The sequence below is a fragment of the Mauremys mutica genome, chromosome 8 (genome assembly GCF_020497125.1).
Source record: "Mauremys mutica isolate MM-2020 ecotype Southern chromosome 8, ASM2049712v1, whole genome shotgun sequence".
Classification (NCBI taxonomy): domain Eukaryota; kingdom Metazoa; phylum Chordata; order Testudines; family Geoemydidae; genus Mauremys; species Mauremys mutica.
Window position 1 is genome coordinate 93666993 of NC_059079.1, and position 24419 is coordinate 93691411.

At 43.8% G+C, this 24419-nt stretch overlaps 2 protein-coding genes across 6 annotated transcripts in view; both read left to right on the plus strand.

Moving 5' to 3' along the window:
* GRXCR2 (glutaredoxin and cysteine rich domain containing 2) overlaps window positions 1-7273 on the plus strand; it is a 63866-nt gene extending 56593 nt beyond the window's left edge. The window contains exons 1-3 of one of the 2 annotated variants that reach the window (XM_045026405.1): window positions 177-521; window positions 4352-4576; window positions 6695-7273. In XM_045026405.1, the coding sequence (XP_044882340.1) occupies window positions 177-521; window positions 4352-4576; window positions 6695-6874 (750 nt within the window). In that variant the 3' untranslated portion in view covers window positions 6875-7273. Of the gene's footprint in view, window positions 1-176; window positions 522-4351; window positions 4577-6694 lie in introns of those variants that run through there. The other variant, XM_045026404.1, reaches the window with a different exon arrangement.
* A 4695-nt stretch (window positions 7274-11968) lies between these two features.
* Window positions 11969-24419, plus strand: part of PRELID2 (PRELI domain containing 2) — a 42566-nt gene continuing 30115 nt past the window's right edge. For all 4 annotated transcript variants that reach the window (XM_045028397.1, XM_045028396.1, XM_045028399.1 and 1 more), the window contains exon 1: window positions 11969-12102. In XM_045028397.1, coding sequence (XP_044884332.1) covers window positions 12028-12102 — 75 coding nt within the window. In that variant the 5' untranslated portion in view covers window positions 11969-12027. The remainder of the gene's footprint in view (window positions 12103-24419) is intronic.

The window sequence follows — 24419 nt, forward strand, 5'->3', positions numbered from 1 at the left end:
AGCATCCATCAATATTTAATACAGTGGTGTCAGCTTGACTGTAACACAAGAGGACCTAATAGGAACCCTGAATTATACATTGCATGGTAGGGAGAAAATAAAGAGGCTTTTCTTGTAAACCCAAAGATCTCTTTGCTGAGTCGATTTCTGGGAGACACTGCATGAAATCCATATCAATGGATGAGGTTCAGAAGAAACTAAGCCAGAGGTATGAGGCAAGACCCCGCAAAGTGAGGTTCAAAATCTCTTCAGGATACAGTGGCCGGGTATTAAAGCAGGTCTATGAAGATGGCCAGGAACTGGAGCCTCCAGAGGAAGAATCACCTCACCGTTTTCTCCACCACAGCTTTGGGTCAAGGGACCATTTCAACAGGGTTGGAGAGGCACCAGAATCTAGGTTTTATTCATCAGCCAAACTGACTGCCCAAAGGATCAGTGTATTCAAAGAGGGTAGCAAGTACAATCTAGCAAGTCACCCTCCACTCTTCAGTGACTACCAAGCAAGTGATAGTCATCACAGGGTAAGTAATGTTCATGCTAGGTTTTCACACTGGCTGCAAAGTGGTTTTAAAATGGGTCCACTTTTAGACAATGGAGTCTGGGTCTTTGCCTGAAGTGTCTCAAATCAAAATGTAATAAATAAAGTCACACTGTCCATAGCTTTCACTAATTTGCGTTGAACTTTGCAGGTTTGGTTTAGCGCACAGAAGTTATATGTATCAGTTATTCTAGTCTATTTCATTCCATATAGGCAAGGTTCTACACCACAGCGTCTGCACATCTTGCAGTAGTGACTGACATCTGTTGTGTGTGTTATGTGCGATTCCTTTTCTCTCTCCTCCTCTCTCTGGTGGGGAAATTGTGTGTGTAATGTAGTGTTTTGGTAGGGTACTATATAAATATTTACATGGTAGTGTGTGTTTATCTACCCGAATTGCAGGCCCAAGTGACTGCAAATGGTAGGTGACACTAGGCTAAACTGAAACCCTTTTAAAAACAGTGTACGAACTAATTAGCAAATGATTGATAGATTTGGGGAAGTTTAACAACTGTGTAGACTGGGCTTTTCCAAAGAACCTAAGGGAGTTGAATTTCAATAGGCTTTGGATACCTAAAACTTTCTTAGGCTACTTTGAAAATCCCAGGCTTAGTTTGCACCAGCTATTTAATTAACATCATTTTGTAGAGTTTAAGGTCAGAAGGAACCATTATATCATCTAGTCTGACCTCCTGTAAATCACAAGCCCTTAACAACCCAAATACTCCTACGTTAGGTCCAAAGGCTTTAGTTAGATAAAAACATTTCAGTCCTAAGGAAACTAAACTGTTGTGTACATCAGAGAGAGAATGGGAGAGACCAAGGTGCCACCAATGCCCGAGGGCTCTGCAATGACAGGGAATTGATTAGAGGAGGTATGCCCAGATGATCCAAGCAGGCAAACAATGCTCCATGCTGCAGCAGAAGGCAAAAAAACAAACAAACCCTAGGTCCCAGGCAATCTGACCTGGGAAAAAAATCCTTCTCTGCTCCAAATCTAGGGATCAGCTAGACCCTGAGCAGGTGAGCAAGACACCCCCCCCCCACCAAGCATCTAGAACGAGGATTGTCCGTACCACCACAAAGCACTGGTTCACTGTGTCTGGTGTCTCATCTCCAGCTGTGGCCAATCTCTGATACTTCATAAGAAGCCCAAAACAAAACAACTAAACTCCAAACTACATCTGGCCAATTGTGCCTGAGGAGGGAGAAGGAGATACTCTATCCTGGCCCCTGCATGTGACTGGATGAAGCAATTACTAGAGATGTGTCCCTTTAAATATTATAATGAACACACACACACTAATAATATACAGAGATTATGTTAAACTTCTCCTCTTGATGAATTATTTATTTGCCAAACTTTTCATTACCAGTTTGTTTGCCTTAATTTTTATTAGCAACTAAATATTGTCAAATTCTGAGAAGCCTACTAATGAATAATACCTGAGGAATCATGCTGTAGTTACACTTGTCATATCATAGCTATGTTAAGCTAATAAACACACTAAGACTGAGTACAGTATTTGATATAACAAGTAGATATCTAAAAAGTAAGATGTATATTCCCTGGGGAGAAAGAAGAATAACCAGAAAAGGTGAATGGGACTAGCTAATTTGGTGGCTTGCTATTATGATACAGAGCCTTTCACTGGTAGGTTACTGATTCAAATCCAGCTCAGGTTGATAGTAACCAGCTGTTACTGACATCAGACAAGTGTTGGGTATCTGGTGGGATTTGGCACTGTGCGCTCCTTGCTAAAAACTGGACTGACATCATCACAAACCCAACGTAACTAGCATCTGAGCCTTAGATACAAGCAGAGAAACCAAGGATTTGGTGGGTCCCAAGACAGAGATACCTTGTCACCCCTTCGGGGTCGCTGAGGTACTCTGACAGACAGTTGCAGTAGGGGGAAACTTGTGTTGCTGCCTGTGCTGTTCTGTGTATAAATGGGGAGTGTCTGACTCCAGAGTTGACAATCTATTGAACAAGGAATGGAGAACCAGTGGGAGAAATGTTCTAAGGATGTTGAAAATTGCAAAATGGTTCCCTATGCACCATCAGGAATACTTCAGAGAAGAACCTATTAACACTCATTGCTAACTAAACTCATGAGATGAGAAAAGTGTAACTCCAGAGGGCTAGCAGTGTAAAACCACTAACCTATGTACTAGGTGTTTAGCTAATGCATGATTGCCAAACCACCATGAATATTTGACCAATGGATAGGGCACTGGAACGAGTATTGGGAGACTTGGGTACTACCCATCACAACAACTACCTTGGTCTGTGTCTTTAGGCAAGTCACCTAACTGCTCCATGCCTCAGTTTCCCCATCTGTAAGAATCAGTAGTAGTAGTAATCTTCCTATCCAAAATGCAACTGGTATTCTATCAACATCCATTCAATATATAGTTACCATGCTTGCATCATAAATATGCAGCTTTTAAAATCCCTTACCAAAAGGAAAGGGCTTAAACTAATCTGAAAATGTTGTGCTTCTATTGGAAGGGGAGAGGATGGGCTGGGCCATCAGCTGGTGTAAATCAGTGTAGCTCCATTGGCCAATTTGCATCAGCTGAAGGCCTGGGATGGTATCTCTTAAAAATGTGACATTTCCTATTGCTTGATGTTAAGACACACATACCTACGTAGAGCGGAATGTCAACACAATGTGTAAAATAACAGGGTAGGGAAGCTACTCTGTAATACTTGTAGAAAGAGAAGAGGAACTGGGCCAAGTGAGAAAACTTACTGCTCTACTAGAAGTGCTTGACAGTCCCCAGGTGAACTTTAAAATCGGTAGAAAAGAATATAAATTCAAGGAACACAAGAAGATTTATTTAGTTCCTCTCTTCATTGTTAGGGATAGAATACAACAGACTCTGGATTTAGTTGGTTTTGTTTCTTTTCCATCCAAGAATCTCAAAACACTTTACAAACATTAATAAATGAAGCCCCTTCTTCCCCCAAGAGGGAGGTAAGTATTTTTATGCCCGTTTAGCTCATGCACAGCCTTGGATATTGGAATTTACATTGAAGAGAGGGAGTATTGTCTAGGACTAGAGTTATTCCTGGGTGAATTTATATTCCTTTGTTTGGGTGACTGCCCCCAAACTCTTGTCTACTCATCTGTACCTTTTAAAATCTGTGAAATTGAGTTAGGAAATGCTAAAAGTTATGGACTCTCCTGACATCATTTGGCACTTCCATTTCTGGGCAGGATCAGAAAGTGAAGACACACTTGGAAATATGAACAATCATGGGGCGATAAATTTCTGCAAACTTCTCAACCGCCAAAAGGTGCAGGTCATTTGCTAATGCAGAGATGGTTTTCCTCCCTAATCCTCCCCTGCTGATTTCAAACCGTGGTATTTTTACTTCCGTTGGGGCTGAAACAAACAGATGGACTCCAGGATGCTGTCCTGCCCAAAGATGCAATTCACGTACGAGGCTTATAAGGCCTTGTCCAATGCCCACTGAAGTCAATGAAAGATTCTCATTGACTTCAATGGGTTTTGAATCAGGCCCATAGGATCAGATTTTCAAAGGAGTTCAGGGCTAGATTTTCAAGTGCTCAGCAGCCGGAACTGGGGCCCAAGTTTTTAACAGCGCTCAGCACCCAGGGTGCACTCAGTGTTTTGAGCTCTTCTTAAAATCTGCAGAGCAAGCCTATTGGGTGAACTGCAGTGAGTGTTATGGGCCTTATTCCTCTGGAAATCACCAGGGCAGCAGAGTCTGCTGCTGCCTCAACCTTGTACTATGTGATGGTTTTGTACAGCCGAGGTACTCATGTGTCCCTTTTACAGCCCTCCCCCATTTTAGATTTTGGCAAGATTGTCATCTACACTAGCAACCTGAAAATCATCCGCACTCCAATGGACAAGAAAGAGCTGATGAGAAAAATCATCCAGAACGAGGGCACTGATGACTGGTCCTTCATGTGCCGAGATGGGAAGGAAGGGGATAGTCATCAAGTCAATGGGCGTGTGAAAGATGCAGAAAACCAACTTGCTGGCAACCAGTATGTGGAGGTAAGGCAAGATGGGCTGCAGTGCTTCCTCCCCACTCCTGCTGTGTCCTCCTAGGGCCCTGAGAATTCCCACATCAGCCCCACTTCAAAGCTCACCCATCTGCAAGGTCACCACTTACTTCAGCTGAAAGCTGGAATCATTGGCATCAATGTTGTTCTCATATCGACTGTGGGAGATCACTATTTATGCAGCAAGGCATCCCTGACACCCAGGGGATAGGGGCTATACTTCTGTAGTGCTAGTTGGTCCTGAATCTTCTCCCTAGTGAAGTCAATCGGTCTTCCATTGACTTTTCTGGATGTTAGACCAGGCCCTTTGTCCCTGTCTCCCAATGGAACAAGAGCACAGGCCTTAGAGTTGACCTTGAATCTCCCCATGCAGAGCACTATTACTACATGGCTGAGCCAGCCCTGAGGTTGTAACAGATATCAGCAGAAATATTTCAGATTCAGGTCCTCCATTTTTTGCACAGGTCATTCTTTCCTGATCAGGATGCCAATTAGTCTGACCTTAATGGGCTGCCGGAATGCACTGCCACTGTGCAGTGACACTCCTGAGAATTACAACTTTTGCAAATCAATAACTGACTCTTTATGCTTGGTGTAGTTTTACTTACAGAAATTCTCCAAACACAAAATCTGCTTGTGGCTCAGATGTATGAGTGTATAGGGAAACCGAATGCTGTACCTTCTCTGGAAAGTTTTAAGGTGGAGGTTTTCCAAAGTGACTTATGGATTCAGGTGCCTCAGTTTTTGGGTGCTGAATTTGAGGCACCTAAAAGTGGCTTGATTTTCAGAGGGCGCATGCTCAAAACCAGGGCATCCTTAAGGTGTTTCAAAATCATCACCCAAAATTGCAGACACCCCCAAATCAGTAACACGTACAGTAACATGGAACTTGTTTTGGTTAGAAACAGGTAAGAGGAGAGCAGTTTTTGAATGTGGTCACCTAATTTATGTATCTAAATTCAATATTTAACCTCCAAAGTTCTGAATGGGTTTGGGATCTCGTTACTTGGGAGGCTACCTCCTTCCCTACATGATACTCTCATAGTTGCAATCCATGGAGGTGCTCAAGGTGGAGCTCTCTCAACGCAGACAGAGGGAGCTGCCATAAGGTGTTGTCCTTGAATAGTCTAACCTTGAAGAAGCTCAGCAAAGCCCGTGAATTTTCCTGGTTACCTGGGATGAAGAAAATATGGTAAAAGGTGAGGTTTTCATGATTAGGACTGGTTCTTTTTGGAGGGTAACTGTGGGTCAGTCTATTTGAATAGATAGATTGTATTTGATATTGTGCAAGCTCAGAGCCCTGGAAGGTTTCTATTAGTATAATCATTACAAGTTGAAATACACCAGTTTGGACTTTCAACAGGTAGGCACCTAAAGCATGTATCTGGCACCAAACTACACCTTAACTTAGGCCCTCATATTTCATCATTTGCTCTGTAATGCTATGCAAAGTAGAAGTCCATGAATGATGCAAATACCTGACCTTGACTATCCTTTTTGCAGTAAGGTATTTTCCCCATGAAGATATTTAATAATTTCTGGGATCTGCAGATGCAGGGAATTTTGAGAGGGATTTGAAAGAGAGCGTTTGGCACACACAGATGGGGAGGCAGTTGCAAGTGCCTGGGGCAACATGGAAGATGGCATGATGGTGTGTGTGGAAGAGGGAAGAAAAAGAAGGAGATGAAAGAACAGATGAGGCAAGATTCATTGGTGGAGAGACAGAGGGGAGAGGAGTGGTGAGAGATGCCAGCAGAAACAGATGGAGAGCTATGCAGAGCCATGAGGGAGAAGAAAAGAAGGTTGAACTTCATTTTCCACACAGCCCATAATTATTATTTGTGGTAGTAGCATCACAGGCATGTCCCACAAACATGGGAAGACACAGTCCCTGCCTTGGAGAGCTCCCTGTAGGCAGAACAAGGATAGGAGACCCGAGCAGGTAGCAGCAGAGAGAGCAATGTATCAAAGCCATGAGCTGTTGTACTGATTTGAGGAGAATTTCACCCAAAGTTGGGCTCTTCTGGTGACAGTTCTCTGCTACTTTGTGTGTTACTAATTAGATTTCTGGTGTTAAACAAAGGATATTTGTTTGATTCTTTTCTTTCAGGAAGGAGACACTGAGCACAATTGCTCCCAGTGTAAAGGATCAGGCTCAGCCCCCTGCTCTCTGTGCCATGGAAGCAAGTTTTCAATGTTGGCTAACAGATTTAGAGAGTCCTACCGGGCTCTCCGATGTCCTGCTTGCAATGAAAATGGCTTGCAACCGTGCCAGGTCTGTGCCCAATAACCGTATCTACCATCCCTTCAACTACCTATGTGTCTCCAGGTCAATGTTTCACTGAAACCTTAGTACACATTGTCTATTCTTTATATAAGAAAGCAACCAGTGTATAATAGCAGGTTATTAAAAAGTGGCAAGAGTGCATTGTGCACACCCCTAACTCTACATGTAAACCTACTCCTATTACTGTTACTCCACCCCGCCCATCAGTTTGTTTGTACATGCACTTGTTGCGTCTTCTAATTAAATTAGGCCCCAATCCTGCAAACACTTATACATTGTGCTTAATTTGACATGTGAGTAATGCAGTGAAGTCAAATGAACTACACGTATTTATAAATTAAGCACACGCTTAACTCTAAATTAGAGGTCCCTTCCAACCTTGATATTCTATGATTCTATAGGGTGGGGACTGCATGTTTACATAGTGCCTAGTATTGTGGGGCTGCAATGCTTGTCTGGGCCCTGTAGGTGTTCCTGTCATAATAAAATACTACTAATAAATGGCAGAAGTAGCTGTACTTTAAGTGCGTGAGTAACTTGTCAAATTACAAAATGTTTGTATAAAAACAATGCTGCACGTTGGCACAACCTCCTCTTAGATTTAACTTGGTGGACATTTTAAAATGATACTTTATTGTGCAATTCACTCTACCCTGCGGTGGATTTCCTGCAGATTTCAAATATAGTCTTATGATACACAGCAATTCTTCCAGTGTATGATTTAAGTAGCAGACTAGAGCCTTTCTCCCAGTCTGAAACATTATTATTGAGAAATTACCATGGGGAAATTAAAAATAGAAAAACTGGAGCATTTTATAGCCTGATCCCGAGAAGTGCTGACCCACAGCTCCCATTGATGTTAATGGGAATTGCGGATGTTCAGCACCGCTCTGGATCAGGCTGGTGGTGAACAGGGCTCCTGTTGCTTCGTATTAATCCCATGTTGTCATTTGCAAAATATAAACTCTAATTAGTTTAGCTGAAGCAGCGATGTTAAATAGTTAGCAGGCTACCAGTAGCAGCACAGGACACAAGGGCTTCATAAAAAGTGGAGGCAAACAGGGGAAATGCTTTTTGTTTTCTAAAAGCTTATTACACTTGATATTCTTGGATAATGTTAATGAAGGTTTAACTTGCACGTTACCTCTGAGACTCTGAATTAAGAGGCTTCTTACATGCTCTACATGCTGAGGTTGCAAGCTTAGACACAGTAATGTATAGCTGAGTTTGTACTTTGGCATGTGTATGTTATAAGATCTCTCTGAGACAGCTGGATTATTAGAAATAACACCATCCTAGTTTTCAGATCTTCTGATGTTTGTAACTGATATCAAAACTATGCTGTTTAAAAAATGCATAATAATATCACAGATCATTTAGTTTCCTTAACTTGGTGCATTACCATTCTATGCTGGGAATTTGAATGGATGGGGTCCTGATCTGTGCATGGACTAATGGTAAAATCAACTCCAAAAGTCAAGCATATATCTGTCCTCAAATTTTGTTTGGTTTTCATTTCAAAATGCTTTTCTTGAGTTTCGTTGGCTTTATTTACAGTTTCACCAGTGTAAAATAAATGAACCTGTAAGTGATTTTGCCTAGTATACATAAGCTGAATACTTACAATAAAAATTAGCTGAAAATGTAAATTTATAAAGTAACTATTTATTGTTCTTTCTCATTGGACAGATTCCTTCCCCAGCACTATTATCAGATCTTCATGCCTCTCCTTGTCAACTATCCCCATTCACCTTGACCCCTCAGTTTAACATTTCCATTGTTCGAAACACTGGATCTAGTACTGAGATCTATTCTTTCCTATTTACTTCAATAGGAACATTGCCTAAATAAAGACTATGGATTTCAAGATCTGTGTCTATGTGCATTGTGAGATAGGTATATGAATGACACATAATATTAAGTACTGTGTTGTCCAGTTATTTGGGTTTATATAATTTTTTACCTTTCAAATTGATTCAGCTGATTTTGGTTACATATTTCCCTGAGTAACTTAATAAATGTTCTCTTACTTTGCTGAGTAAACAACACTGAATAATGTGTTTGCTCTTTTTTACAATGCCACATTCAGATGGACACAGTGGGATTAATTTACTATTTATATTTCCATCGGGCACAGGCAACTCGGCCGGATAGTTGTCCAATTGTATTAGGCACCATATACAGTACCTGTCCTGTCTGGACGAGCTGCTGGGAGATATGGGTTCTGATACTACATTTTTCTGTGATTGTAGCAGAGTCTTTTCACCTCTCTGTGCTCCCACTTCCTTTCCCTCCTTGTGTGTGTCTTGTCTATTTACACCAGGGGACGGCAACTGTCATAAACAGATAGTTAAGGGTTAATGCCTCTTTTACCTTTAAAGGGTTAAGAAGTTCACCTAGCCTAGCTGACACCTGACCAGAGGAACCAATGGGGGAACAAGATGTTTCAAAAGGAAGGAGGGAAGTTTTCCTTTATTTAGTCAGTTTTCAGTTTCAGCTGGAGTGAAAAAGATCAAGGAACCAGCCTCTTATCAGTGTATTAAGTTTTAGAAAGGAATAAATAGGTTTATGTTTATTTTCTTTGTAACTTGTCTTGGTACCATTAAGGGAATTATCAAATTTGGGTATTCTTGTGTGTATTAAAGTTTTTGCCCAGGGGAACATCCTCTGTGTTTTGAATCTGTTGTCTGTGAGAGTAGCTGGTATGCTAATCTCTCCCAGAGGGTTTTCTTTTACCTTTCTTTTCTTTAATTAAAAGCCTTTTTTCTTAATACCTGATTGATTTTTCCTTGTTTTTTAAATCCAAAGGGGTTGGATCTGGATCCACCAGGAGTTGGTGGGAGAAAGGAGGGAGGATGGTTAATTTCTCCTTTTTTTAAGATCCAAGGGGTTTGGATCTGTGTTCACCAGGGAATTGGTGAAGTTTCTCAAGGCTACCCAAGGAAGGGAGTGCTTGTGAATGGTGGCAGCGATACCAGATCTAAACTGGTAATTAAGATTAGAAGTGTCCATGCAGGTCCCCACATCTGTACCCTAAAGTTCAGAGTGGGGAAGGAACCTTGACAGCAACCTATGGCACATGTGCCAAAGGTGGCATGCGAGCCGATTTTTGATGGCATGCGGGGCGGGCTGAGCCGCTCAACCTGCTGCCGCTCTGGGGTTCCCGCTGCTGGCCCCTTGCCAGCCAGGGTCCCGCTGCCGGTCCCACTCAGCGCCCACTGCTGGCCTGGGGGAAGGAACCCCAGGCCTGCAGTGGGCTGAGACCTCGGCTGGCAGGACCCAGCGGCTGAAACCCCAGAGCGGGGTTTCTGCTCAGCCCACCCAGCTCTGAGGCCCCTTGCCAGCCGGGGTCCCCGCCGCAGCCCCACTCACCTTGCTTCCGGTTGGAGTTCCAGCGCAGGCCCCCTGCCAGACAGGGTCCAGGCCTCCGGCCCTGCTCAGCCCTACCAGCCGCCAGCTCCATTCACCTCAGCTGCCGATCTGGGGTTCTAGCCGGTTAACAACTGATCACTTAGAAGTCTGTGTGCAGCTTAAAGTATCCAGGTACATGCCACCAGACATTGGAAAACTCAGCAAGGAAAAGCAAGGACAGGGATCACACTAAACTAATAAGATCAGCATTTTAATTTAATTTTAAATAAAGCTTCTCAAACATTTTGAAAACCTTGTTTATTTTACATATAACAGTAATTTGGTTATATATTATAGACTTATAGAGAGACCTTCTGAAAAAATGTTCAAATGTATTACCGGCATGCGAAGCCTTAAATTAGAGTGTATACATGAAGACTCGGCACACCACTGCTGAAAGGTTGCCGACCCCTGATTTACACGGTAACTTCTTCTCTCTCATTAGGTGATAGTACAGTGCCTAGCACATGCTCTGTGAGGTGGGCTGGGACTGTCTATTTGTTCACCCTGATCCATGACTACAGTTCCTATGTGATACAGCAATGCAAAAAATAATGATTCATAATATAGGGCCCTGATCTTGGCTAGAAGCTGTAGATCCACTGTTCTATGAATCAGAATAATAATGAAGAGGACAAGCCACATAGGAGGGTGAGGTCAGCCAGTGAGGTCATCAAATGTAAAATCTTTATGTATTTACATTGGTACTATCTTTGTGTAATTATTATAAAAAGTTACAATAAGTGCCAGCTGTCTCCCCCTCCCCCAGTGCTCAATGTAGCCAATGTTATGTTGTGGATTTCTTACGAGTGTTGTGCCAGAGGTGGGTCCTGAGCAGAAATTTGAAGGAAAAGAAGGTAGTGACCTTAAGGATCACTTCCATGTTCCATGCATAAGGAGAGGTATTAAAAGAGGAGAGATATTTGCATGAATTGAAAAGTAGGTAAAGGAGGCTGACATTACAGGCACATTGGAAGAGGCAGGGTCTTGTGATAAGAGATGAGGGAGAGGCAGAACTATGATGGCTCTGGAAGGTAAAGAAAAGAATCTTGAACTTGAAGCAGTGAACCGAGGAGACAGTGATGTGATTATAGTGACAGCCAAGGCAGGTGATGGCAGCAGTTGTGTTCTGTATGGTCCTTGGGATGGGCATGGGGGAATGTCGATGTTATAGAGCCTGAAAAGGAAGAGGACATAACAAAGAGATGATAAAGAGCTGGACAAGAATTGGGGTGTTTGGATAGAAAGTCAAGGACAGATATACAATATGATATGGCAGAAGCCGCATGAACATTTGGATGCAGCCTGAGCGTGCAGGGCAGCAGAACAGAAAAGGCCCAGGAGGAAAGAGCAGGGTTACCAGTGCTGAGGCCTATTATTCCCCACCCCACCCCACCCCACCCCGATTTTTCACACGTGCTGTCTGGTCACCCTAGGGCCAGGCGAGACATTCGGAATGGCAGCCCACTAGTGACGCTCCAGGTATGGTGAAGTCACGTGGCCAGGGAACCTTTGCCTAGAGCGAAACAGACTCCTGCTGCCTGGGGAAAATGGCCCAGCAGGCCCCCGCCCCCGCCCAGCTCTAGGGGAAAGGGGCGTGGTCTGAAGGCCGGTGGGCGGAGCCGGGCCCAAGCATACCGTGCTATAACTGGCTGTTAAACCCCAGCCTGTGCCAGGGTTGTAGCCCCGCCCTTGCAAGTTGGGGGAAGTTGTCGCGGGACCCGCTGAGCTCCCCGGCGCGGGGCATGGGGGTCACAGTGGACGTGCACCAGGTTTTCAGATACCCCTTCGAGCAGGTGGTGGCCAGCTACCTCCGCAAGGTAACGGGAGGGGGCGTCTCCCGCCGGGCGCGAACCCCCGACTCCGCTTCCACCGCCCCGTCCCCACCGGTTCTGTCCCGGCTCCCCCGCTGCGCCTGGCTCCGCGTTCCTGCCCGCAGGCAGCGCTCTCGGCCGGCTACTGTGTCTCCGCGCTGCTACCGGCTCCGCTCTGCGCTGCAGGCAGCTGCTGCTGCTGCTGGGCTGCGCGGGCTGTCGGGACTTCCTTGCCGTGCTGGCGAGCGCACCCCCGCCCCACGGCCTCCATTTTGGGGCCAGCTGACTGAGGGGAGGGGGCAGCCAGCGAGGGTAACGGAGGTCGGTATGATGCCGTGGTCACAAAGCGGTTATTTATGTCCCCGTGGTGTAGCGGGCCGTGATCTAGTTCATTTCTGCTGCGCCTCTTGCTGGGGAGACGCTCCCTGATCTGAGGGGCTTTCATGGCAAGACCCCCCAAATGACAGTGGGGCTTAGTGATTTCTCATTGCCGCCTTCCGCTCCAAACATGGGGAGGGGGGGCTGGTTTTCCTCCCAAAGAGCTATTAGCGGCTGTGTTTGACATCGGTTTCACTCCGTGAAGTTTCACTTTTTTTTTTCTACTTTGAAAATTCCTCATCCCTCGGAGCTATTTCCCAACCTCTTTTCCAGCGCCAATATTTATATTCGCTCTTTTCTTGGACGTCTCTAGTGCAAATCACTTCCCTGTCTTCAGTTAAAGTTAAATCCATATGTAGGACTTGAATTTCACTATTCAACATTTTTTTTTCTTTTAAAAAAGTGAGTTTACAATAAATAGTAGGCAGTGATTACCAGGGTACAGTTAGGGGACCCTTTAAAATGGGGTCATGACCCACAGATTAAGAGCGATTGCCATATACTAAAAGTTATATAACCAAATGATCTGCCAGTGACGCATACCCTTAGGACACTATCTTCCCCTAATTGTCAGAGGGGTAGCCGTGTTAGTCTGGATCTGTAAACGCAGCAAAGAGTCCTGTGGCACCTTATAGACTAACAGATGTTTTGGAGCATGAGCTTTCGTGGGTGAATACCCACTTCGTCTTGCATCCAACGAAGTGGGTATTCACCCACGAAAGCTCATGCTCCAAAACGTCTGTTAGTCTATAAGGTGCCACAGGACTCTTTGCTGCCTTTCCCCTAATTGGTTAGTTTTATAAGGCAATTTGCAGTGCAAGCCTCTTCCCTCTCCTGCTTTTAAGGAGGAGGGGCAATTTTTAAAGGAATACTCATTGTTAAATGTACTGTACTTAAAAAAAGTTTTAAATAGTTTCAGGTACTACTACAACATCTCTGGAGTTCCTCTGCCAATTATTGTGGTTATATGTGCTTAGACATATAAGATAGAGAAAATATTTTTCTCTCCTGTGTTGCTGTGTGACAGACCTCTACTGTAGATAGGAAACATCTTGACTGTATAGGGAAACAACTGAAATTGACTGGACCCAAAGATTCATCAAATGCTCAAAGTAAACAGTCTGGCAGGGGCAGAGATTAGAAATATTTGTTCTCTGATCTTTCTGTCATAGTAATGTTAGGTGTTATTACCATATCATGGGGGTCTCAAACTTGATTGTAAGCACCCTGGTGGGCCGACCCAGTTTGTTTACCTGCTGCGTCAGCCGGTTTGGCCGATCGTGGCTCCCACTGGCTCCAGGCCAATGGGGGCGGCGGGAAGCTGCAGCCAGCACAGCTCTTGGCCCACGCCACTTCCAGCAGCCCCCAGGGTGCTTACCCTGACGAGCCGCGTGCCAGAGGTTGCTGATCCCTGTAATACATCAAAATATTCAGACAAACATGTGACTTGTAAATTGCTATTGTTCCTTCCACTATTTCTTTTGAGGCCATGTGGTCTCATACACTTGTTTGACTCAATGTTCTGGTGGGTTTTTTGGGGGTCATGCTCTCCACTTCCTTCCATTTACAAGGCTGCAACTATTGGCTGAAGAAACTGTTAGTTGTCAGCTCAGTATTCAGTAATTTTCTCTCTCAGTATAATTATGTGCTTCTCACTTGGATGAAAGCATACTTTTATGTAGACCTGTGATCAGGGCTGGCTCCAGGCACCAGCTGAGCAAGCTTGTGCTTGGGACTGCAGATTCTCAGGGGTGGCATTCCGCCCAATCCTAGGGTAGCATGGCCGCCTTTTTTCCTTTTGTTTTGCCGATGACTTTCAGTGCCCCACTGTAGGGGGCGGCGGCGCAGAGTTGCTGGGAGCGGGCTGCGCGCTCCGTCTGACCCTGCCAGGTCTGCAGCACGCCCGGCATCCCCTTCCTTCCCTGCCGACCGACAACTTTCAATTCACCTGCAGGTGGGAGTGGCATGGAGCCCTCCCGGCAGGTGGCGCGGCAGGAGGGGCCGAGTGGCGAGCGCCCTGGCTGAAGGAAGCCCTGGCCGCCCCCCTTCTCTCTCTTCCCCTCCCCTCCCTCGCTAGCCGGGGTGCACACTCCGCTGCCCAAGGCATGTCTGCAGCGCAGGGAGTCCCGCTAGCCAGAGTGCAGCCACTGCCCACTCAGAGGCTCGCCAGCGCAGCCGGGAGAGGCAGCCGCGAGCTTGGGGTGGCAAAAAAGCCAGAGCTGGCCCTGCCTGTGATATTGATTTGTCTGTCATTTTGGGAGGAGTGTTTTCTCCAGCACTGCCTTAGGTCTCTTTAACTTTCAGTAGTTGTCTTCTTGTGACCTTACCGACATATCTAATCTACACTGGTGCTTTAGGCAGTGCAGGTTGGTACCTGATAAGTAACCAAGTAGCCGCATATGGGAGGAATTGGAGAACATTTCTATTCAACTAGGAAAAATGCTTTCAGGGCTATAAATATGCTAAATTGTGATGTTTTAAATCATACTTTTCTGTGCATCTGTGGAAGATTCAAGTCTCCATGTAAACATCTGTGGAGTGTAACCAGCTCCATTTACTTTATAACATAGGCTGCACTCCTGCAAGTGCATACCCATGGGCATCCTGCTGCTCTGAGCCAGAATGAAGTCTGAGGAACTGTGAGCATAGGGTTCTGTTGACAGAATGAATTTGCAGGATCGGGCCCTTAAATATCTGTGTTCTTCAAGGGACACTGTTGAAGTGAGTGGGTCCAGACTGGATTTTCTTTAAAAACAAAGGTCAGTAGAAATGTTTCCATTCTATGATATGAATAATTAATAGTGAAATAATTTTCTTTAGCTGTAGACATCCTCCCAGAGAACCCGTAAACCAGTTAGTCTTTTACATCAGAGATGTGAAACTGGTTACTCTCTCTGTTGTCCAAAATGATGACTGTGCAAAAACTACATATTGCTATGGGAAGTAGATTTATAAAAGTGAAATAATTTTAAATAATTGAAGGTGGTGTTCAAATGCAGGTAAATGTCTCATTGTCGGAGCTAGGCTTGGCCATGTTGCATCCTAGCAAATTTCCCGTCTGTGCATTACATTCTTGTACACATAAGAACGGCCATGCTGGGTCAGACTAAAGGTCCATTAACCCAATATCCTGCCTTCTGACAGTGGCCAGTGCCAGGTGCTTTAGAGGGAACGAACAGAACAGGATCAAGTGATCCATTCCTAGTTTCTGGCAACCCGAGACTAGGGACAAATTCCTGAGTGTGCATCCAAACTCTTCTTTTGCTTGTTGTTTTCCATTGAATAAAAAAACTTGGGGGCTGAATTGTAATCTTTGTCTAATATGTTGACCCTGGTTTCATTGCCCTCCAGCAGTGATTTTTTTCTTATAAGAATAAAGGGGAAATCCAGAGCAGTGCCCACAATATATATATATTTTTGCAACATATGCTTTAAACATTGACTTCACACTGACAGTAGAGAAACAGCTGTGTAGCACAGGGCAGCTCCATGACTCCAGTCTCCAGAAACTGTTTGTTTCTTCAGAACATCTTACAGTGATAAGAAGTAGAGTGGAGAACGTTCTGCAAATTGCTTTCTAAAATGCAAACTCTCACTAACGCCAAGCATGGGATCATACATTTTGGTCTGAATTGGCTGAAACAGTAACTTGCACATCCCTTGGGGCTCATCAGAAGAGAGCAGCTGCAGTCTCCTCAAGAAAAAGATGGTCCCTGAGGAGAAACAAAAAACCCATGCGTGCGCTTAAGAAAGCAAAATCTTACTATGGTCGGGGGTGCTGTGAAAGCTAACAAACTGCATGGTTCCAAAGTCCAGTCTTATAACTGACAGAGCATGTGCAACTTGCTGTGGCCCTGTGAAGTCCTGTCAGACCTAATAGGGTTCTGTGCCAGCACAGCCGTCAGTCCATGCACAGTCAACTGCAGAAAAGGGAGGGACCTAAATCACTTTCTGCTATCTGAATCAAGAGTGGGCTGCGCTACTCGTTAAATAAAGATGTGCTTGCTAAAGCTGCAGGTGTCCTGTGCCCCCGGGAACAGAGGATGTCTACTTCTAGGTTGGGTTTTTTATTTTTATTAAGGATTCTGCCACCTCTTTAAAAACCTTAGAGATGTTAGGGGTGACTGTTATTGCTCTCCTTTCAAAAATAATGTGGTTCCTTTTTTTGTTTTGAAAACTCATGGGGGATCTCCTGGGCCTATTCAAGTCAATGGGAATTTGGCCATTGACTTAAATGGGGTCAGGATTTCATCCTGTGTAGTTCACCAAGGAATCACTGTTCGGATACGTGAATAAGGGCCTATAAAAGACATGGTCATGCTTTGTATTTTTATTGACCATATATTCCTTCCTCCAAAACGTTATGGCTCAATACTAAATTGCACGGACTCACTGCAATGATAACCTGCTGTACTCTGAAACCCCATACAAGCCATTTTTGGTTATGTTAAACTCTTCAATTATTATTCCACAATCTATTTCTCAAAAACCTCCATGTCAGAATGTTGAACAGCAAGTGCAGACAAAAGTGCACAGCGTGCAGTCTCTTTCCTCTTCTGTTCTATTAATCTTCCCCAGCTGTTCCTTTCTTAACACAAAAACAAACACAAAAAAACACCCAGTACACACACACACGACTCTCTGCAAAGTTAGAAAAAATAATATATTGTCCCAGTTTCTGTAGTCTTGATCTGTAAGGCTGGCAAGCTCAAACAGACATATTTAATAACTTTGCATTTTAGAATGATGCAGAACAGTTAACTAATCAGAATGGGATGTGCTTTGAAATCATAGAACTGGAAGGGACCTTGAGAGGTCATCTAATCCAGTCCCCTGTACTCAAGGCAGGACTAAGTATTATATAGACCATCCCTGACAGGTGTTTATCCAACCCGCTCTTAAAAATCGCCAGTGATGGAGATTCTACACTTCCCCCCCCCCTCCCCCCAAGGCAATTTATTCCAGTGCTTAACCACTCTGACAGGAAGTTTTTCCTAATGTCCAACCTAAACTGCCCTTGCTGCAATTTAAGCCAATTGCTTCTTGTTCTATCCTTGGAGGTTAAGAAGAACAATTCTTCTCCCTCCTCCTTTTATGTACTTGAAAACAGTTATCATGTCCCCTCTTTCTTCTCCTCTCCAGACTAAACAAACCCAATTTTTCAATCTTCCCTCCTAGGTCATGTTTTCTAGACCTTTAATGATTTTTGTTGCTCTTCTCTGGACTTTCTCCAATTTGTCCACATCTTTCCTGAACTGGACACAATACTCCAGTTGAGGCCTAATCAGTGTGGAGTAGAACGGAAGAATTACTTCTCGTGTCTTGCTTACAACAATCCTGCTAATATATCCCAGCATGATGTTTGCTTTTTTTGCAACAGTGTTACATTGTTGCCTCATATTTAGCTTGTGATCCACTATGACCCCCAGATCGCTTTCTGCAGTACTCCTTCCTTGGCAGTCATTTCCCATTTTGCATATATGCAACTGATTATTCCTTCCTAAGTGGAGTACTTTGCATTTGTCTTTATTGAATTTCATCCGATTTTACTTCAGACCATTTGTTCAGATCATCTGGAGTTTTAATCCTATCTTCCAAAGCATTTGCAACCCCTCCCAGCTTGGTATCGTCCGCAAACTTTATAAGTGTACTCTCTATGCCATTATCTAAATCCCTGATGAAGATATTGAACAGAACCCGACCCAGAACCGATCCCTGCGGGACCCCACTCGTTATGCCCTTCCAGCATGACTGTGAACCACTGAAAACTACTCTCTGGGAACGATTTTCCAACCAGTTACGCACCCCGCCCCCATAGTAGCTCCATGTAGGTCGTATTTCCCTAGTTTGTTTATGAGAAGGTCATGTAAGGCTTTTGATACTGTCTCACTAAAGTCAAGATATACCACGTATACTGCTTCCCCCATCCACAAGGCTTGTTACCTTGTCAAAGAAAGCTATCAGGTTGGTTTGACACAATGCAGACTGATATTTATCACCTTATTATCTTCTAGGTGTTTGTAAATTGATTGCTTAATTATTTGCTCCATTATCTACAATATATACAAACGTTCACTACAAACCAGTGGTGTAAGTAGAATTCATTTCTTATGGGAACGCTGCACTCATGGGAGGGACACAAAGTATGACAAAGTATGTGACTTCCCCATGTAACCGTCCACATGACCCCTCCCCCAGCCTGGGGTCCCCATGCTCTCCCTGTCCCCACCCTGTGATCCATCCCACATTACCAGGGAGGGAGCTCTGTCCTCTTCCCGCTGCGCTGGAGACTTCCAAACTGCAGGACTCTCTGGAACTAGTGGTGAAAGGAGCAGAACGTGGGGCCGCTGGGCGGCCCTGCACCAGCAGCTCCTCTGGCACAGATGTACTGCCCCCAGCCCCGTCTCAACCCTGTCCTCTGGTGGGGCTGCTGTACAGACTTCAGACAGGAGACACAGCTGTGTGGAAGGGCTGAGGGCAGTACAGGCACGCCAGAGGAGCTGCTCCTCCTGTGTCTTTCCAGTACGGAGTACTGGCTATAACTATCTTACTGGTACGGCGTACCATACCGCCGTACTTGCACCACTGCTAGAAATGTTGAAACGAGGGACACGGACCAGAGTTGATTTTTAGTTGTTCAGTTGCTTTTCTTAGGTGTGGGGCAATTCGAGGTCAGAAAAGAGGCATTGTTAGAATTATTTCTTGTTAAGGATTTGAGCCACAGACGCATTGCAAATAGAAATAATATTCTGTAGTATACGTCTTCATGACCTCAGAGGAAAGCCCGTTGGAGGTACAGAGTGAGCTAACTATGGTAGCCAAAGGCATAGAGCAGAAAGGTTCAGTTAGAAACTTGATCCAGGTAAAGAAATAACTTGAGTTATAGTTGGCTTCATAAATCCCATAGTTCAAGTAGATTGTTTCCTCTTTTTTCTTTTTTTCCCTCCTCCTTTTATACTTTGCAAATAAAACATTTCACTGCTCTGGTGTTTTTGTGTTGCCTTAAACATAGGATGAGGAAGTGAAACCAAACTTACTTACAAAGCTGTTACAGTCGGGATTTGTCAAGGGGGCCTCCATGCCTAAGGCACTGAACTCCCATTGGCTTTTAATGAATGTACGGAGCCTCATTCCCATTAGCCCTTCTGAAAATGTGTTGCTGGGTTCATGGACTGTAGCGCATGTATAAACACTTGAATATGGTATCTTGGGTTGATCATACAAACGACCTTTAACCTACCCAAAGTGTCAAATTGTTTTTTCTCTCAATAATGCAAGATAGTAGTTCTACAAAACCAAAAAAATGGTTCACAAAAGCAAAATTTAAATTCAAGTCGCTTCTTCTAAAAACATACTAAATTTACAGGATTGGATCATGATCATCACGTGGAATCAACATAAGATCCAGTGACCATAGAGAAATGTATGACAACCTTTTTCCTTCTGCAGACATTAATACACCTCTATCCCGATATAACGTGACTTGATATAACATCAATTTGGATATAACGCAGTAAAGCAGCACTCCAGGGGAGCAGGACTGCACACTCCGGTGGATTAAAGCAAGTTAGTTATAACGCGGCTTCACTTATAACGCAGTAAGATTTTTTGGGGAGGGGGGCTCCTGAGGACAGTGTTATATCGGGCCAGAGGTGTATATATTGTTCTTGCATGTGAATTAAATAGCATGGCACATAGTATTTTACCTCTGAAAGATGATCTCAAAGCCCTGGGTCCAAGCGTTGGAATTGGAGCAAAGCCTAGAAGCACATGGAATGAAATGGCAGCTCCATCTTATGCTTTAGGGGCTGTCTGCTGTGGTGTAGGGCAGCAGCAGCATGCACAATACACTGCTTCCTTCCAGTGGAGAATTGAAACTACAAATCTACTGACCATGCTTACTCCTCTCTGGTTGGTGCTCTGTGGACAGCTGCTGGGAAGGCATCAGTAATGTGCATGGACTCTGCTACATGGCTATCCAATGTAGTGCAAATGCTGTGTTTCTGGGATTGTAAGGTTTAGGAATATGGTGATACAATTAATAGCAATAATAATAATTTTCCACTGCTTTGGAGGCTTGGGTGGGCACAGATGCCAACTCAGCAGCTGCCTCATAAAGCAAACATTTAGTTCAAGTGTGACAAATGGTGTGATTAAAATAAACATATCCATATGTGAAAAGGCTTATGTAGCTACTGATTATCGCAGATTACTTGATGTGCTGGGGCTTTGCTAGACCTTTTAAAAAATTTTTATATATATTAAAAAAAAAAATGTATTCGCGAAAACACTTGTGAAGCCTGAAAAGGTTGAGCTGATTTGGCAATGTCAGTGTTTCATTTCTCTGGGATAAAAAAGGAGAATCAGTCAGAATATATATTTATTTTTATTTTTGCCAGCCTTTGATGTTGCCATGTTGATTTATTTGAGCTCCATTTGATCATGCATGTAAAATCAACTCTTCCTTGCTTTGAAATACTTAATTTTTGTATATACCATTACATGTAAGCTTCATAGATTTCTCTCTGCAGCTAAACACTCCTAGAAGTCTATTCTCCCGACAAATAACTCCCAGTAAGTAGCATTGTGGTTAGAATATATCTCTTTAATTCTGTAACTTATTTTTATGCACTTTATTCAGTTTACTTTGTTATTTAGGATCATTATTTCAAATTGCTTTGGCTTTAAAGGAACAACAAAGTGTGGGGGTTTTTTTCTCTTAGTTTCTAAACGGAAGTCCTATTTGAAAAGAATATACATGATTGATTTTTGTGATTTTGTTTTTTAGAAATCACTGGATTTGCAGAAAGACAGAACGTTAGGAGTTAACAGTTATGCAATCATTATGCATTGTTGGCATTCTATAAAATGAGAAATGAATTAATCGTTTTCAATAAATAACAAAGCGGGATAATCACCAGTACAACTCCTCATTGGAGATTTTTAAGAGCAGGTTAGACAAACACCTGTCAGGGATGGTCTAGATAATACTTAATCCTGCCAGGACTGCAGGGGACTGAACTAGATGACCTGTGAGGTCCTTTCCAGTCCTATGATTCTGTGTCCAGTTTATTTATTAGAAATGGCAAATGAATTTGTAGTTCATGTGTGAAAGCCAGCATAGCATGGGTAACATTATATGCTATCATATCTTTGGCTCCAGTTCTACAAACTGGACCCATAGCTCTTCCTGGAGCCTCAATGACACCTAAGGAATAATTGGAGATAAAAATTTCTTCTCCCCACCCCCGGTGTGCATTTGACAGCTTGTGAAAGTCAGGGCAGGTCCATACTCACCGCGCGGGTCGACGCGGTGAGTTCGACTTCTCGGAGTTCGAACTATCGCGTCTGATCTAGACGCGATAGTTCGAACTCCGGAAGCGCCGCGGTCGACTCCGGTACTCCACCACTGCAAACGGCGGTGGTGGAGTCGACGGGGGAGCCGCGGAGTTCGACCCCCGCCGCGTCTGGACGGGTGAGTAGTTCGAATTAGGGTACTTCGAATTCAGCTACGCTATTCCTGTAGCTGAATTTGCGTACCCTAATTCAAACCCCCTTTTTAGTGTGGACCAGGCCTCAGTTTCACTGTTTCTCCTACCTAATCAGTTAATTTCTCTCATTATTTCTTTGGGCCTTTCACACCACAATAGAGGGCTAAACAGTGTTTTTAAAATAGGAAAACCTGTCTGTAAAACCATACAAATTGACAGAGGAATGCCAGGGCAATTGTAGAATATGAAACTACTTTAAACTCACTTTTAAAAACTGACTAGACTTCAAGTCAATCAGCCACCATTACAATGAATCACTTATTTACTTTTCATGCAGGAATAGTATTTATCAATTACTGTCCCCCAGTACCCAAACACTCCTCCCCATCAAATGTACTTTGAAGTGTCTATGGCATATTTCAGCGTTGTACAATATGCCATAGACATATTGGGTAAATATTATGGGTAAATATTATGCCTAAACTGAGACGCAAAAGTTCATTGGCCAAGCACAAAGCAAGTGAGGATATAGAATCCAGATCTCTTCTCTCCAGGTCCCTGCTCCAGCCTCTTGATATTGCTGCATCCATTTGCTGTCTTTTACCCCTTTAAAACGATCATTTAAATGAAATCTTAGCAGCCCTCGGCTTTATATACTGAGACCTACTTTAAAGGGTGGGGTGAAAGATAGCAGCAGTCTCACTACATTTCTCCCCACCTCATTTTGTCATGAAACCAAGTAGCAATATGTGCAAATCATCCTGCCTCTGCCAATGTTTTTTATCTCCCGAAATTCACTTCTGTCTCTTCTGCACCCTCCCATTCCGGCCTCAATAAAAGTACTATGGAGTAGACCGATTCAGTGCCTTTCTAGAATTAACCACAAGATGGCATCAAATCATTTCATGGGGATGGTAGAGATAAAGGAAACAGTCATGCTTTATAAATATGATTTCAACCCACATTTTTTAAACTTGGAATTAAAGTTGCTGCCCTGCATAGCCTACCACCAGAAAACCAAGGCGCTAGCAGTCAAGTCAAAGATAAGAAGAGGCACTGCATGTGGACCATTGAATGACTATCTCCCTTTCATCACCCATAGCAAACATATCTCACCTGTATAACCATGGACATTTTCTAACGCCAACCATGATGATTGTTCATCACCCTTGAAGATTCTGTTTGTACTGAGCATTCTCCATCTGAGGGTGGGGATGCAGGGATTGAGCCAGACTTTCCCCATAATTGCTCTTCTTGGCTGCTGCGGGCTACTGGGGCACCATGAATGGGAAATGGAAGTAAAGAGACTGTCTCTGTAATTTGCTCAATGCCTTGCCTGCTTGGGTCCAGGCAGTGGAATTTAGAGGGCTGAGAAATATGAGGATGGCAGGGAAGGAGAGGAGTGGGGATTGAAGGAAGGGGAAAGGGAGAGGAGCTGGTGATGGATGGGAATAGAGGAGGTGGGAAGTATACAGGCACACAAGCGGAGGGGACAGGAGCTAGGGGTCTGGAAGAAGGAAAAAATTAATGTGACTGAAGACTGAATTGTAATGGATATGCACAAGAGGGCTGAATTAAGGTTGCACAGACAACGTTAATTCTGGCACTTCCTAACTTTTAACTTTGCAGCTTTGACTTTTTTTGAATTTGCAGACTTAATGTTCTTTTAATGTGGGTGGGTGGGTTGATTGGTTTTTGGAAGTAAAATATGACTAGAGAGAGCAAGCTGGGTCCTCTCCATTATTTTATGGTATTTAGCAATAGCTTGCAACGCAGAGATAATGTTTGCTTAAATGGTTGTAGTGACGAGGTGCGCAGGCCCCGCCTGATCGCTGGTGTGCAGGAAAGTTGACTCCAGCACAGTTTCCCCTTTCCCTTGAACTCGTGCTCAAAGGCAAGAGCCCTCGGGTTAATCAGAGAGCCCAAGAGGAGGGCTGGAACCACCATACCTGCAGTGGTGGGGACCAGTGCCTTGGGGCTAAGCAGTTGCCCCACAAAGTCACTCCAGGGTTGAGGAAATAGCCAGAGTGAGATTTTTGCTCTCTGCCGTTATTGTACTTGAAGATCCTCAGGAAATAAAAGCTTTGGGGGAAGAACATGGTTGGCTTAGAAGTCTATTTTGTTGTGACTGTTAAGCTCGCTGAACCATTCCATCTGCTTATAGGCTCTTAACACCATTTCTTATACTCTGCTGTGTAGGAAATTGAGTCTGTTTCTGTTTTAAATACTTGGGTAATAGAGTCTGCTATTTAGTGAAAGATTTATGTAAATGGCTTTTTGTTTCACACAATTGGGCCTTACAGAGTGTAAGTTACATTGATAATGTAATTATACAACTACTTGTGCCATTTCAAAGCAGCATGTTGCATAGAAGCCTCTGATTTAACTACATAATAGGAGTCTACAGATTTATACTTCCTTTTTTAAATCCAACTTTTAGTCCCAGCAACAAAA